The 17,371-nt window shown below is 40.4% G+C and overlaps 1 protein-coding gene across 1 annotated transcript in view; it reads left to right on the plus strand.

Moving 5' to 3' along the window:
* The window catches only part of ACTR2 (actin related protein 2), a 33,713-nt gene that overhangs the window by 6,757 nt on the left and 9,585 nt on the right, over nucleotides 1-17,371 (plus strand). Inside the window, exons 3-5 of the mRNA XM_066640018.1 lie at nucleotides 5,918-6,133; nucleotides 11,286-11,358; nucleotides 15,085-15,221. Coding sequence (XP_066496115.1) covers nucleotides 5,918-6,133; nucleotides 11,286-11,358; nucleotides 15,085-15,221 — 426 coding nt within the window. The remainder of the gene's footprint in view (nucleotides 1-5,917; nucleotides 6,134-11,285; nucleotides 11,359-15,084; nucleotides 15,222-17,371) is intronic.

Here is a 17,371-nt window from a genome sequence, read left to right on the forward strand (position 1 = left end):
AGTTTTGATTTTTTTGCCCCAATATGCATGACTTGACTCTTACTGACATTGAAGCGCATCTGCCATTTTGCTGCCCATTCTGCCAGTTTGGAGAGATCCTTCTGGAGCTCCTCACAATCTCTTCTCAGAAAAGCTTGGTGTCGTCTGCAAACTTAACCACCTTGCTGCTCAACCTTGGCTCCAGGTAATTTATGAACAGGTTGAAAAGTGCAGGTCCCAGGACAGATCCTTGGGGCACACCGATTTTCACCTCTCTCCATTGTGAAAATTGCCCATTGACACCTACTCTTTGTTTCCTGGTCTTCAACCAGGTCTCAGTCCATGAGAGGACCTGCCCTCTAATTCCCTGACTATGGAGTTTTTTCAGTAGCCTTTGGTGAGGGACCGTGTCGAATGCCTTTTGAAAGTCCAGATATATAATGTCCACGGGTTCTCCCGCATCTACATGCCTGTTGACCTTTTCAAAGAATTCTAAAAGGTTTGTGATGCAAGACTAATCCTTACAGAAGCCATGCTGATTCTCCCTCAGCAAGGCTTGTTCATCTGTGTGTTTTGAGATTCTATCTTTGAGGCATTCCACCATCTTACCTGGAATAGATGTTAGGCTTGACCGGTCCATAGTTTCCCAGGTCCCCTCTCCTTCCTTTTTTAAAGATCAGTGTGACAGGTACAGATGATACCTGTAGGGTACACCAGATGCCTTCCCATTTACCTGGTGGTATTCTAGTCCAGTAGTCTTCAGCCTTTTTTATTCTTGTAAATTGCTTTGACCCCACAACTGAGGTTTTGCAATCCCATTGGGGTCCCAATCCCAAGGTTGAAGAACACTGGGCTAAAAGACATTAATTAACCTATGCTCCTGAGCTGCAATATGGGGGTAATAAAACTTTGCATCTTTGTCAGAATTGCAACAAAATAATACATGTGAAGCACTTTGCACACTCAAAATACTAAGTCTAATTTTTTTTCAACAGTTTTTTCACCCTTGTCTAAACATGCTGTGTCGTTTAGGCCTAATAAGGTACTTTTGGTTGCCCCCTGTGAGAGTTTGCATTAATTTCCCCTTACCTCTGCATTCTGTGCAGTTTTGTTCTCAGGAGCAGATTTGACGGGAGCAAGCCCTGTGGTGTTAAAGAGGAGGCAGAGAAATTAACTTGTATGAGGTTCCTTAAACATGTGCCACTTAAATCCATTTCAAAGAATGAGGACTGCTGCAATTTTTATGTTATTAATTGCTCTCTAGTTGAAAGGGAAAGTCCTTTTTCCAAAGCAAATATCTCATCACTTCAGATTTTCCAGGCCTATGTGGGGGACATTAAGAAACATGGCTAGATTTCCAGAGTCTTTCTGCATCCTAGGTTTCAGTCACTTTCCAAAATACAGTTACTGAAAGCTAGAGTCTAATTCTAGCAACATGACAAAGATTATTTTTAGCTGTGAATGAAGGAAATTAATATGGATAGCAATTGTGTTGAAATGGTCTACATCAGTGGTTCTCAAACTGTTTAGCACAAGGACCCACTTTTAGAATGACAGTCTGTCCAGGACCCACCAGAAGTGTTGTCATTAATGTAATTGACCTGGGAGTGATGTCATGGCTGGAAGTGATGTCATCAAGCAGGGAGTGCAGCCATTGTGACACCAGAGCCTGCTGCTTTCCTGAGGAAGCAGCAATGAGTTGGGTTATTTCTCAGCCATTTTTCAATAGCAGAGTGAATCAGAAAGGGGAAAAAAGCCTATTTATAACTTTGACATGAGCAAAATAACCACACAGCCACCCCCCTTCCAGCATCTCATCTTCCCATATTTTCAATAGTGGCTGCGCTAGGTGCTACATGACCCACCTGAAATGGGCTCGAGACCCACCTGGTGGGTCCCGACCCACAGTTTGAGAAATACTGATCTACATAACTGACATTTATTCTCATGAAAGTTCAGAATTTTAAGTGAAATATTAGAATTGAGGAGGGAGTGAATTGACTCCAAATGTACAAGCAGGAGTAGGTTTTATGCATATAAGATATTAACTGAAAGTAGCATGTTAATCTGCTAACAGGCCATTGGTGTCACCCGGAATATATGTGCACACTAGTTATCCCCCTTTTTCTTAAACCAATATATTAATATTTAATATTTTAGTTGAAATTTCAAGCAGTGAAGGTTATATTTATGCTACTGTTCTCCTTGTATGTTCAGATTTTTGTAATTTGCAATATACTGTAACATTAAAATATTCTTCAGGTTTTACCCCAGGTAGAAACTAGCCCAGACAAAAGTTAACATTTCTAAAGGTATAGTACTGCTGTTAGATAAGTTAAGTTCTGTTCTAGCCCCATTCTGTTTTTAACTGGAGAGTAATATACTTTAGCCACTTCCCTAGTTCTTTATTCTTGTGTGTGTGTATCTTGCACCTCAGAAAACTTCTGAAAACGTATTTTAATCAGATGAAAACAGACTACATTCTTTGTCAGAAGCCTGGGAGTATCTGGTCTCTCTGAGCATCCACTGAAATACAGCAATTAATCAAATATTTTGGAAGCTTATGGCTTTCCTCAAGGACATGAGACATGATCCAAGCTTAGGTGGCATTAGGAGTAGACTAGAATTATGCTTGTTTTTTTGCTTGTCTACAAAAATGCAGGGTACTTATTCATAGAAAAGTGCCTTCCTCTTTATAGTAGCAATGAGGTAAGAGAATTAGTGCACAGCTTTTTAATTGACCATGCCTGCTATATATTTGGCTGTATGCTTTGTTCTAATCATATTTTCTTGAGATTATGTTCAGGAATGACAAACACCCCAGCTATTGATGTATACTTCTATTGGCTGAGGTACAACTTGCATTGAGGGTTAGATGGTGATACCTATTATCACATAATAAATATTTAAGGTGGGATTTCAGTGAGAAGTTGGTGTGGCAGGGATCCTGCTTAGCAAAAATTGCAGATACACAAGTCTATCTGTAGCATATTGTCAGTGAAAACAAAAACATCAGCCATTGTGTGCATGGAAATGAGTTGTTCTTGGAGCTGCTTCTGTGTTTTGTTTGGTTCTTTTCCCCCTCTTTTTTTAAAAGGACAGTAACCTTCCTGTTGCTTGTCCTGAACTACATTAAATTCAGAGCATTCCCACCTGTCCCCGCATCTGTTCTTCTGCTTTATTTCTGTTGTGTATACTTGAAATAATTTGAATAAAGGTTTTACTTAGGCCTCTTCTGATTCTCTTGCTTCTGCCTTTTCTTCATCTTTCTTGACCTGTTGAAGTAGAATAACAAAAAGATGGTAAGTGAGGCGCCCCTGTACTGTTTTCCACACTTTTGCTTCATGGGACTTTGTAGTCTCTATTTTTTTTTTTTGGTGCTTTTAAGTTTTGTTGTCCTGTCTTATGTTTTTTAATACATATCTATTTTGATCATTGCTTTGGTTGGTTGCTAATACTTTCTTCATATTCTTACGCATACTTTCCAAATGTGACATGCCCCAGAAGCTGTAGCTGTCTATAGAAGCAGGACATTTACTGGCTTAACTGCCACTATAAGGCTGGTGTCAGTGCTAGAAACTCCTTATCGAACCAATAATAAAACTGAAGCATGGAGAAAGTGCTGACCTTATAAGTAAGACATGTTCTGGGGCATGCTAAAATCATTAGGGCTAGTTGATACATGCAAGCTAGCCATTTCTTTATGCAATTCTTCTGCCCATCCCCAGGTATGGGATAATGTGGGGAACTGTTAAACAGTTTATGCATAGACGTATTTCTGCAATTTCCATTATTGCAGCAGTTCCCAAAAGAGCAGTTACAGAAGCCTGTATCTGCATAATGAACATGTGTGCATTTCTCCATGCAGTCTTGTATCCAAGGATGATTAGGAGGGATTATGTGGGGAGGGGAACTGATCAGCATATATGAACCTACCATTATTGTGTTCTGTGTCAGCCACAAAGTTATTCCTTGCTTTTCATTTTTCTTTTGATTTTTAAAGAGTTCAGTTTTTCCTTCATGCTTATGAAATGTGCCCTAAGCCATGTATTTCAGAAGCATATGCTAACAACTTGTGGACAGAATAAGTGTTAGTTTGTTTTCCCTCTTTAATTGGTGGTTTATAGATGATAAAACATGAATGTTTTAAATTCAGTGTCATAGGATGTATTTTGGAGTGAAATGTTAGCCAGTTTAGAAAGATTCAAAATCCAGAACTTTATTCTGAATTTGTTAAATAAATGACACTCAAAAGATTGTTTAATTAAAAGTTACATGAAGCTGAAAATTAGTACTATGAATTGCCTTGAGCAATACTATTAAACATTGTATGCACTTTAAAAATGAACATAAAATCTTAAAATGTCTCTGAAAATCATTACAAGAAGATTTATTTTAACAGTCTAAAATCAACTAATTTTTTAAAAAGTAGCCTATTCCCGCTGCACAAGACTTCCCTTTATGGTGAAAGTGTTGAGGCTTGACTCATGTATGAAGTTGGGATGCTTAGTTGCTGAAAATTGGTTCCTCTCTTTGTATTATGTGTTTTAAATACTTACAGGAAACATTCTAGTTTGCACCTCTATTCATGGGTAACATTAATTTCAAAGAATGAAAACAAAATCAACTTTGTTCCTTTTAAACATCATGCAAATTATGGTTTGCTGGGCCACAGAATAAAGGTAGCCTTTTTCTTTTAAGCTTGTATTGCAAGAAGAATGCCAACAGGCTGTTGCATTACTGAGTTGCAGTGTACTGTGTGTTATATAACTTCTAAATAGATCACAGTGCTCCTTAACAATTTGACAGATGTCTATATAAATCATAGCATAGTTAGGAATGAAATACTGTACATATTTTTGTGGAGAAGGACAGTATTCTAGGCTTGTAATAAGTAATGCTTTTACCCAGTAGTTCTTACACATTTAGCATCAGGACCCACTTTTTAGAATGAGAATCTTTCAGGACCCACTGGAAGTGATGTCATGACCAGAAGTGACACCATCAAGCAGGGAAATTTTTAACAATGCTAGGCTGCAATCCTACCCAGGAATAAGTCCCATTTACTATCATTGTTAAAAGAATATACATAGTAGCTTGTTAAAAGCACAGTAAAAGTAAAGTAAAAGTACATTTCCCAAAATGCAGTCACATACCATGGTAGCATCAAGTCTGATCTATTAAAATTAAAATACACATTAAAATGAACGGGGTCCCACCTGAAATTGGTTTGCGACCCACCTAGTGGGTCCCAACCCAGTTTAAGAAACACTGCTTACCATTCAACAGTTTGCTAATTTAGGTTAATATAAAACTACTGCTTTTTCACTCAGTGTAAAATTTGCGGTCGTTTATTTGCTTTTGCTACTTGTTCTCTATGCTTATGCAGCACTCGTTATTCTCATTTTGGTAATGTGCACAGAAACATGAAACATGCATGGAAAGTTTTATTCTGCTAAACCCACCTACTCCTGTGTGCAATTCGACATCACATGGCCTATTCATGTATAAATGTATGAATTGATAACTTTGGATGTGTTAGTGGAGAAATGTTTATGTAAGCTAGAGCTTCTATCCCAGATACTTCAGTGACTGTTTATATATAATGGTATGGTAACATTAGTTGCAAGAACGGTAATTCTCCCAAATTAGTGGGGCCCTAATTCTGCATTCAGTTATCTGCATCACAGTATGACCAAATCCATGAGATTTATATGCACATAACTATTGGCAGAATTGTGACTGTTTTCTTCTATTTTTGAATATGTTGACCTGTTTTTTGATTGAGTACATAAAGTTTCCCTTCCTCCAGTACAGTAGCATAAGTCTATGCTACAACAGCAGTTTCTTGTCTTACAAAATGCATGCAAACACCAAGCAGGCGGAATGAAAGGTTTTGGAAAACATTAATTTACCAATTCTCATTTGTAACTTGTAGGATCTTATGGTTGGGGATGAAGCAAGTGAACTGCGGTCCATGTTGGAAGTTAACTACCCAATGGAGAATGGAATTGTTCGCAACTGGGATGATATGAAACATCTTTGGGACTACACCTTTGGGCCAGAAAAACTTAACATTGATACAAAAAACTGCAAAATATTGCTCACAGAACCTCCCATGAACCCAACAAAGAACAGAGAAAAGATTGTGGAGGTAGGTATCTTACTGAGATGAGTCTGTCCTACAGAGTACTGGGTTTTCTTAATGGAAGCAAGCACTGGTCTGGGTCCAAGAAATCCCAGAGTTGTTAACTGCTCCAGATGGTGGCATTTTTCTTTAGAAGAAGCTTTGTTATGTTTAGAACAGGGGTGCCCAAAGTTTTTGGCAGGAGGGCCACATCATCTCTCTGACACTGTGCTGGGGAAAAAAGGAATTAATTTACATTTAAAATTTGAATAAATTTACATAAATTTACATAAATGAATATATTAAAAATGAACTTATATGAATGAATGAAGGTCATGACATAGCTTGCACAAAGCAAGGCTGGCCTTTCCTTTGCTGCCGCTACTGCATCACAGTTGTGAAACAGCAAGCAATGGATGAAGTCCTCATCCCACAGCTCACATGAGAGGTCAAACAGTCACCCTCACGCTGAGAGTAGTTGCATTGTGCCAGTGTGGGCTCCAACAAATCTCCGGAGGGCCGGAGGCTCATTGGAGACTGGGGGCTCCCTGAGGTTCGCATTGAGAGGCCCGGAGGACTGCAAGTGGCCCCAGGGCCAGGGTTTAGGCACCCCTGGTTTAGAAGAACAAACCAGCCTGGCATGCTATCAAGATCATGGAAGCATCTGTGTTCAGGAGCTATTAAAATAGCAGTGAAAAGACAGGTACTCCTGATGGCATGGAATATTTTTTAATTGAAGAAAAATTGTATATATAACTTGATCTCCCAGACTGGTGAGCATGTTGTTTGTTAAGACACACAGGTAGACCTATTGACTCAATATATGATAGTTGAGCATGTTAATGACTTTGCAAAACTGAGCATTGAAATATGGCCTTCATATAGTGTACTTAGACTGACAAAAAAGAAAAGGGCAGATCTTGTAACCTTTTGTTAGGGACTGAATGGTTTTAAATGCTTGTCAATTCTCAATGGCAAAGCTAAGGCAGGAATCCTTGTCCTCTTTCATTGTTATGCTGTTGTTTCCATGTTGTTGCTTTTGACTACTAAGCCATGCTAAAATGTCTTGAGACAATGAAGTGTGATTTTGATTGCTCAAATCAAAGATTTTAACCCTTAGTAAACGTATTAACTCCACAGCACAATAAAAGAAAAATCTAATTATCCTACAGCTCTTTAATTTCAACTCTCAAAAGCCAGCTGCAACATTTCTAGTTCTGCTGGTCATTTTTACTACTATAAAAATTTGAAGTTAAAATTTTTAGAAAATACCAAGTACTGCAGTAAAACTACTAGTTGTCATGGTAACCTGGTGCCTGGGATTTGTGAAGCCCTGCTGTAGATGTAGATGTTTAACATTCATTTTTAAAACCAGGGTTTACTTTGCTTTATATTCTAACATTTAATTTGATTATACGTACATCCTATATACTCTGAACCACTGAATCCAACTTTTAAATATGACTTGCATATAATTTGTGAGAGGAGTACTGTCAAGAGCTACAGCTTAACAACTTCTGCACCATAGCAGTCATTTTGACTCTGGCACTGAATGCCTTTTTAACGTAAAACCTGTTTTGGATTATCTTACTCGTACATTGGGGGGGGGGGGAAGAACCTGTGAAATTCTTTCAGAATACTATATGGTGGGGTGGAGCCACGGTTTCTGTTAACCACAGAGGTGGGAGGGCCCAGTTGGTCAGTTTCAGTAGGCGTATCCAGCCCACTATACAGGGGGCATATCCACGGTTTCAGTTAACTGTGGATGTGTGAGGGCCCCCTCCCCGCACCCTGTGGAGGCAGGGGTCTTTTGCGCCTTGAGAGGCAACATGCATCCACCCTTGGCCTCTGTGGGTGTCGGAATGGCTGTTTAAGCCAAAAAAAAGTTTGGTTTTTTCGTAAAACCAGAAGTGATGTCTTTATAACTTTAAAAGGCATTAGGAGGACCAGGGAAGGCATTAGGGGGGCTAGTTTTATACAAAAAGAGGAGTGACTTTTTTGCTTAAATGGCCATTCTGAGGCCCGCAGAGGTTGTGGGTGAATGTGCTTCTCAAGGGCTTAGAAGACGCTTGGTTGGGGGTTGTCCCCAGATTCAGCTATGGGAGGGGGGTTGTGGAACAGAACCCCTGCAGATACCAGGGCATGCTTGTACTAAAAGTTAATGAGTTATTTTCTTAAATACAGCTGTTCTTAAAAGCACTGTTCTAGGAAATTAGAATAAAATCAGTATTCTTCTTCCTATGCTTCTAATAGACACCTGTTTCCACAGCTGCTTGTTTTAAACAGTTAACATTTCATATTTAAGGTATCTAAGAGCTACCAAAGTTTGTAGCCCAACTCTTCTGTTGAATGACTAGGGTTAACCAATGTTTCCTTGCTGCCTTCGTGAAAACATGCTGAGAAAAGGAAGTGGTTGCATACCTCTGCCCAAATGCTGCAAATTGTAAATGTACAAATTCATGTAGCCTCTCTTGCTGTGACGGTTAAGATATTTTAAGCAGTGGTGTGAAATGATGTCATGTTTACACTGAAATGGTTTTAAAAGGGTATAATTCAACCTAAGTTGAGTCTTATTAAACCTTGTAGGTTTCAGTGGAAGTGAATATCTTCTATTGAAATCCGTGAGATGTAGCTGCTTACACAGCTCAAAGTTTGTAATAATATCCACTTAGGTAATGGAATAGAGAAGTTTATAATGCAGAATCATTAAGTATCATGAATACATCACAGTATATGTGTGCATTCAGTCTTCATTTTTGTGTCTGTAATAGTAGCACAGTTTGGTTTTTTAAATTGGGTATCAGTATTTTAACTTCCACTTGAATGTTGGCAGCTTTGAAAGAAATTAATTTTTGCCTTGCAGTATGTGACACACAGAATGCATTTTAGAAGGGTAGTTGCTTACACTGCTCGGTGTTTCGCTGATTTTTAGGTAGGACAACTGCTTGGTATAGTTATTCAACTATATATAGTTATTCGAGAGCGGGAAGAAGGAAAGATACCAGGAGCGAATGTTTTGCCACTTTAGTTTTTGTGCTTTTCATGCAGAGTTTTGAAATCGTACTTCTTTTCTTTAAGTCTGTTTTGCAAAGAGTGGTTGAGTCTGTAGACTGAGATCTTGGCAAAAGCAAGTGTTAGCTTAATGATATCATTGGTTTGCTACTTTGTCTGGAGAACACCTTGAACAAATAGTTAGTTCCAAAGTCTAATGTAGGTTTATCCCTTAACAAGAAAATTGTTCAGGCAGCTAACTCTTTACCTTAAAGTTAAGATTTTAAGTGCAGAAAAAGCTTGCGTTATAAAATCTCTTATAAGGATCATTTGGCTATTCTCAAAGTACAGGTGCATCCTATTTATCCACCCATATGGGGTGGGGTTACTAAAAGTCACACACACCTTTGCCTCCTTTGCCCTGCACTGGCTGGTGTCTCGCTCCAGGCAGCCCAGAACACTGCAAAAAGGCTCCGCCTCACCCAGGCAGGAAATAGCCCTGGAGCCCTGGAAGAGGTTCCCCTTGCGAAGGAACAGTAACATTCCTGGAGCCCCTGAGTCAGCTGAGGCTGAAGAGGGGGTCGGAAAACCATGTGTAACCTGAATATGTGCAGTGAGATGGAGCTCTCTCTCTCACTCACTCACACAGGGGCAGGTGTGGTAGCAACAGAGGGGATTGCTTTAAAAACCCAGGCAGTGTTTGCCGAATTCCCCCCCCCCCATGGTGCAGGCAATCATGACACAAGCAAGCCTTCCCATCAAGCAAAGCATGAGATTTAGCCTACAATCCTCTCCACACTTTCCCGGGAGTAAGCCCCATTGACTGGAATGGGGCTTACTTCTGAGTAGAAATGCATAGGGCTGGACTCTTAAAAGATCAGCATTCCAACTGTGAAAGAAGCTGGGCAGCTGGCAATGGGGAGGGCTCAGGAGGGGGAGGAGAGGGGATTGCTTTAAAAAACCCAGGAGTGTTTGCCAAATTCCCCCCCCCCCCCATGATGCAGGCTCTCCTGCTCCAGCAAGCCTTGGGAAGCCTTGGAGAGACAGGTGAGGGTGAGCAGAGAGCTAGACTGCAAGTAGCAGACTGCTCTGGGGCAGAGGAGCTTCCATGATGGTGCCCAGGGAGGGCTGCAGGAGTGGCAGCAGTGAAGAGGAGGAGGAGAACCTGCAGCACTGTTGAGAGGCCGCCTGGGACACAGAGGAGGAGGCTTCCCAAGCAAGCTCAGCATCCCAGCTGTGAAAGAAGCAGGACAGCTGGCAACAGGAGGGCTGAGTACAGAGGAGAGGGGAGGGAACTGAGAACAGCTGCCTTAGTTTCCTTCCATCAGAAGTGTCAGGCTGCAGCGAATTTGCGTAACTATGGAATTCAGCACAACTCGTTTTTTGTTAATCGCTCAGAGTCACGGAACAGAACTATTGCGGATAAATAGGCTCCACCTGTAGTGTTTGTAAATGCCAAAGGAGAATTCATAAGACTCCTGTTGCCTCCACTGTATAGTTTTACATCTCCAATTTGCAGTATTTTGTGCAAATCCTGCTGCCTTCCTGTTGTTGCTCCTGGTTAAGCGCTAGTGATGCACCTGGATCTTTTATTTTACTGCTGTTACTGATAGATCCCTGCTTGCTTGTTTTAAGATACTGTTTCTATCCTGTAAAAATGTCAGGTCACAGTTTAAGCATTTGGTAAAATCAAATATTAATTTGAGGAATTTGTCAGTAATAGCTTCCTTCATTGAATTTTTGAAATTGGATTTTAAACATTCAATAGGGAATCAATTACTGATGAAGCCCTCAAATATCAGATTTAACCAAAGGGTAAAACTGTGACCTGAAATGTTTACAGGATAGAAACAGTATCTTAAAACAAGCAAACAAGGATCTATCAGCAGCAAAAATAAAAGATCTGTGTGTCACCACTTGAACTTAACCAGGATCAATCAACAACATGAAGGCAGCTGGAATTGCACAAAGTGTAAAAAGTTTATACTTCTTGAATCCCGATGTTACACTTTTGGGCGAGCACCTTATAAGAATGTTCTTATGAATATATTACTTAAGTTCAGAAGAAAAAAATCAGAAAATAATTTTTCAAGTGTAACCAGATGGTGTTAATTGTCCAACCCAGGTCTTATGTTTGCAGAAATTAGAGTAAATTTCACAGGTAACAACAAATATATTTATTTTCCAGGTAATGTTTGAAACATATCAGTTTTCTGGGGTTTATGTAGCCATTCAAGCGGTTCTCACTCTGTATGCACAAGGTAAGTAAAAATGCTACTTTCATGTAATTTCATGTAAAGAAATTGCACTTGCAAAGTGTCCTTGTGTTAGAAGCCTTCACTTGTGTTAGAAGCCTTCACAGAAAAATGAACCTGACCTGAATCTCTTGGTTTTTTTTTTTGAGGGGTATTTGATAAGCATGGCTAGTAGTACGTATACTTTTAAAAATGTAGTCTTGTTTTCTGCTGAACAGTGGAGTAATTGTTGGATCTTAGGTTTCAAAATGGTATATGAATTTCTTATAGAAGCAAACTGCTTAATATATTGATTCAAAAGACTCCAAAGTCTACTCAGTTATACTGTTTATTTTCTGAGATTAGAAAAAATCAGCTTCACCTGTGAAGCCTGAACAGAACATATCCCGCTATCAACTACAAATTGTACCATAATGAGTGTGCATTCGATAAAAAGTGAAGTTGGCATAAAAGTGAACTTGTATTCAAAGGAAAAGGAGTGGTTATAGTTGCAACATCTGGTGCTGCAGTTACGTTTAGGATGGTTAATGGAAAGACTTTGTTTTGTTGTACTTAAATACAGAACAGAATGTTTATAATGTATAAGCTGTTTTAACTAGCTTGGCATGTTGCATTACAGCCTTAAGTGCTAGCTGGGAAAAGTTGGTATCCATTTTCTCCAGGGCCAGTTCTAATGTTTGTTGTTTCTTAAAGGGGATAAATGCAAACAACCAGCAGAAGAGCCCATAAAATATGACACTAGGATCGAGCTGACATTTATGGTGCTTATGTTAAGAGAAGCTTGACAAATTAATATAACTTGAATAGTAAAAATTCTTCTCAGGTCATATGTGGAAGCCTTGAGGTGTCCTGGTAACTTGCATTTTCCACCTTGAGGAAGGAGAAATACACTTACCATTATTCATAATTGATTTCACAAGATGGGGCTGGATCTCGGGCCTTTATCCAAGTGTTAACAATGCTACAGATGGTTCTGGGTATGTGCCCTGATGTTTTATTGAAGTTAGAATTGTAACTTTCCACCCATTTGAATTGAACCTCATGAACATACAGTGTTATACAAGGTAGACTGAAGAGAAATGCAGAAGTAATTCATGAGGAATGAAGGCTTTGTTGGTTAGAGTGGAATGCAGCTCAGTCGCACATATTGGAGTTGTACATGTATACAAAATTATCCTGGATGTTTCCAGAACTTTGTTGAGCATCCTGCTTCTGAAAACTGGTGGGGTGATTCTATGCATGTTTATGTGCTTCAAGTATATCTAGAATGCCTCATCCCTTTTCAAACACCTCTGAAGTGGTAAATCATTTTTACAGGTTTTCCTGCATAGTTCATTAGTAACCCTGTCTTGTCACATGGCACACGGGACCATTTTTAAAAGTTTTGCTGTTGTGGAGCAAAACTTCCCTCTGCTATCAGTTGTGACCTCTGTTGCCTTTACCTAGAAGAGAATCATCTTGTGGACACCTACCCCATTGTTAAATGTTCTCCAGGAAGATGAAGAAGAATTGGAAATTTTAGCTCAAGGCCATCTTGTGTGAGACGGTCCTTACCCTTGCAATGGCCATTTCAGTGTCACCTGCCATCACACCTACTCCATCTCCATCAGTGGCTTTTTTGAAACATAGGTTAGGAGATGGTTCTTTGGAGAACTATTGGGCAGATCAGGAGAGAGATCTTGGGGTGGTGGTGGACAGATCGATGAAAGTGTAGACCCTATGTGCAGTGGCTGTAAAGAAGGCCAATTCTATGCTTGGGATCATTAGAAAAGGTATTGAGAACAAAACGGCTAATATTATAATGCCGTTGTACAAATCGATGGTAAGGCCACACCTGGAGTATTGTGTCCAGTTCTGGTCGCCACATCTCATAAAGGGCATAGTAGAAATGGAAAAAATGCAAAAGAGAGCGACTAACATGATTGCTGGGCACCTTCCTTATGAGGAACGGCTATGGCGTTTGGGCCTCTTCAGCCTAGAAAAGAGACGCCTGAGAGGGAACATGATTGAGACATGCAAAATTATGCATGGGAAGGATAAAGTGGATAGAGAGATGCTCTTTACACTCTCACATAACACCAGAACCAGGGGACATCCACTAAAATTGAGTGTTGGGAGGGTTAGGACAGACAAGAGAAAATACTTCTTTACTCAGCGTGTGGTCGGTCTGTGGAATTCCTTGCGGCAGGATGTGGTGACGGCATCTGGCCTGGATGCCTTTAAAAGGGGATTGGACAAGTTTCTGGAGGAAAAATCCATTACGGGTTACAAGCCATGATGCGCACGTGCAACCTCCTGATTTTAGAAATGGGCTATGTCAGAATGCCAGTGCAAGGGAGGGCAGCAGGATGCAGGTCTCCTGTTATCTGGTGTGCTCCCTGGGGCATTTGGTGGGCCACTGTGAGATACAGGAAGCTGGACTAGATGGGCCTATGGCCTGATCCAGTAGGGCTATTCTTATGTTCTTAACCAAAGGGCTGGCTACAAGAGTGGCAAGCATGAATTCCACTCTGGGTGGATGACCGATATTAGGGATCCCTTTTAAAATAAGGCAACACATACAGAAGGCCTTCTGGGTACCTAGCATTAACTCTTGGACCACCTCAATGGTAAACCAATTCACACCTATGTAGCCTCTGGGCTTGGAGATTATAAGTGCCAGGGAGATATGTCATGCACCAAGATGAGTGGGCGGGGGAGGAGGGCTCCATTCCTGTTTTGGATATCTTAGTGGTTTCTTCTGTTTCAGAGGGAAGTGGTTGTGGATACAGTTTATCTGTTCTTTATGGGATGTACGTTTGGGTGTGTGTCCCTTTTGAAAGTGATACCTTGGAGATTTCATCCACACTTGGATGCACATCTGATTTGTGCCTGTTCTAATCCAGCAAGTGTTATGTTCATGAAGGTCTATTTCCACATGCAGATCTCTTTATTTGGATGAAATGTGTGTCTCCATGTAACTGGCTCTGGGACCAGCCACTGCAGTCTTTTTGTTAGAGCCAGGAACTGCCCTGCGCAAGTAGAATGACTTGCAGTGGGTCCCCTATGACAAATGAATTGTGTTCGGAGGTGCAAGTTTTTGAAACAGCAACTCCCCACCCCAGGATATTTTAAACTGGGGGGGGGGGTGTTAAAGGAGTAGTCTTGAAATAATCTGGGTTGTCTGTCTAAAAAGAAGGCTTTTCTATATACTATCAGGAATTCTGTCCTGTTTGCAAGGGTAGGTCAGAACCTACTCTCTCTCAGCACATCTGCACAAAAGACAACTGCTTAATTTTATTAATTAGCTAGAGAGCTACTAAGCATTGTTGAAATAAAGGTTAAGGCAACTGTGCATAATAGATACAAAATTAACCTTTTGGCATTGACTTAAAGATGTTCCTGTTTGAGTCATTTTGTAAAAGCCTACAAAGTGTTTAGCCTACTGATTTTTTAATAGTTTTTTTTTATAAGAATTCTCATAATGATTCTGTTGTGGAACCTAACAGTAAAGTATATATGAAAGCCCAGAATGGCTTTGATAATTATCTTTGCAGTAGAAAATGCTGGATTCTCTTAACATCTAATAATATTCGAGAATGCATAGATTTTATCAAGGAGAAGGATGAAAATAGTATGTGAAAAACATCATCACCCACTACTAGTCCATCTTGTTTCTGTTACGAAATAACGGTATATATGAAAACTTTGTGAAATAACTGCTATGCTATTTTTGCCCTTATTCTTGTTCAGGTTTACTGACAGGTGTTGTTGTGGATTCTGGAGATGGTGTTACTCACATTTGTCCAGTCTATGAAGGCTTCTCTCTTCCTCATCTCACCAGGAGACTAGATATTGCTGGTAGAGATATTACCAGATACCTCATCAAGGTAAGAGATAGATGTTAAATCTGAGCAAAAGGCTGTACATCTATTCTGTTACCATTTGATCTTTTAACACTAACCATTAAGACAGAATAGAAACCCAACCGATGTAATATTTCTAGTAGACGATTACTTTCCATAGAGTCATCTTAAAGGAGAAGAGGAAATCGGCTTTGAGAAATGTGTCCTGACTTTCTTAAAACTGGGTGAATTTTTTCCAGACTGTCTGAACACCATCCTGAACACCATGTATTGTTCTCTCTCCTCTCTCATTCCAAGTTACAGCAGTTCTTGCAGTTTGCCTTTGTCACCAGTAAACGCGTTACAATGTGAAGAAAGTGTATAAATCCATGCACACCAATTTGCGTTTGTTACTTGTATGTTCTGTGTAAGAAAAACAATACTATAAGGCTTAGTCTTGCATTGCTTACTGCTTGTGTTGGTAGAAACAAACTGCCTGTGTTCCCATTTTGTGACATATCTCCATGAACGTGAGCAACATTCACAACACTGAGCACAATTACAAGCACAACATTGAGATCCAGTGACTTACAGGTAGTCAACATACTGTCTGGATTCTGGCTGTAGAGAGTATTAATGTATTTTTGTTCCCTGATATTAAGTATTTGTTGGAGCCTTCTTTTATGACCATCCAGTTTAGTCTACCTTGGGAGATCTAGGCAGGCACAAGAGTAAACCTCACCAGTTTCTTTTATCTGCCTTGATAGTGTAGTAGCCTAAAAATGTCTCCTTGATTTCAAGGAGACTCACTATGATTTAGGTTGAGAACTCATGAGACTGCATAGCTACTATAGCTGATTTGAAAAAGGGTGACCTTGCAAATTTGCTTTGCAACAAAAAGATAAAGAAGAACTTGTTTTCTGCCTCTGTTCCTTTGAGCATTGTGAGGAGAGGGGCCTGATTTCAGAAAGCTGCTGGTAGGTTCCTGCCCTTTAAGTGTAAGGAGCACACACGTGTTCCTTTTAATATTATAATAAAGCAGAATCTAAGCTGTTGCTTCCCAGTTTTTCTTGTGTACACAAGAGATCTTCAACAGACAGATCAGGACTCGGAAGTAGATCACAACCCAGCTTCAGGTGGATTGCAACACTGCTGCTTCCACCATTTTGTTTGAGACTCAGGCCTGCACAGCTGGATAAGCAATTGGCAATGGGGTAGATGAGGTACATCCTACTAGAGACTGGCAAAGCCTCCAGTAGGCCTTCTAACTCTAGCCATCAGCCTGCTGTCCCTCTGCTATGCCTTTTCTCAGCTTGCCTTTCACAAATGAGTGCATGCAGTTACTGTGCCTCTCTTTCCAGTTGGTCTAGAACAGGGGTGTCGAAACTTTTTGGCACGAGGGCTGCATCATATGTCTGGCACAGTGTCAGGGGCTGTGAAAATAAATTAATAAACTTAAATTTATTTAAATTTAATTAATTTTAATAACTTCACCAGATGTCTAATATTTTTCCAGATAGAAAAGGAAGACCTAGAACGAAGCCATGCTGTTCACCTCACCAGAGAGAGCAGAATAAAAATAAAAAATAAAAAGCGGATATATCTGAGAAATGAAATGGAAAAACACTAGCAATTCCTAATATATTCCAAACAGAAAAGGGAGATCCCTATACTGCCCAAACCCCCACCTCACCAGAGAGAGCAGAATAAAAAAAAACACACACACAGATATATCTGAAGGATGAAATGAACATCTCCAAGGGAAGAAATGGGAGGCAGCAGGCACTTCCAAGTTTAAGAACAGAAATGAAACACCCAGACAGGAAACCATGCTGTTCCCCTGCTCAACTCCCACCCCTCCCCACCTGAGAGAGCAGAATAAAAAAAATAAATCACCAAGGGACAAAATGGGAGTCAGCAGGCACTTACAAAATGTACAGTGCAGCGGCCGCTTTAGCTCAGCCCTCAGCCCCACTACAAGGGGGGGCAGAAGCAGCGGTAGCTGTGAAGGGCATGAAGCAGCAGCGGCTGTGTTTGGCTCACTGGTGGCAACCCCGGGGGAGAACTTGCTGGCAGCGGCTGTGGAGGACATGATGCAGCAGTGGCTGCTGTGGAGGGCGGCCGCAGTGGAGGGCTTTCTCTTGCTGCTTTCACTGGCCTTGCTTTGCACATGGTGTTTTATAGGCCTTGAGCTA

The sequence above is a fragment of the Tiliqua scincoides genome, chromosome 1 (assembly GCF_035046505.1).
Source record: "Tiliqua scincoides isolate rTilSci1 chromosome 1, rTilSci1.hap2, whole genome shotgun sequence".
NCBI classification, from domain to species: Eukaryota; Metazoa; Chordata; class Lepidosauria; order Squamata; family Scincidae; genus Tiliqua; species Tiliqua scincoides.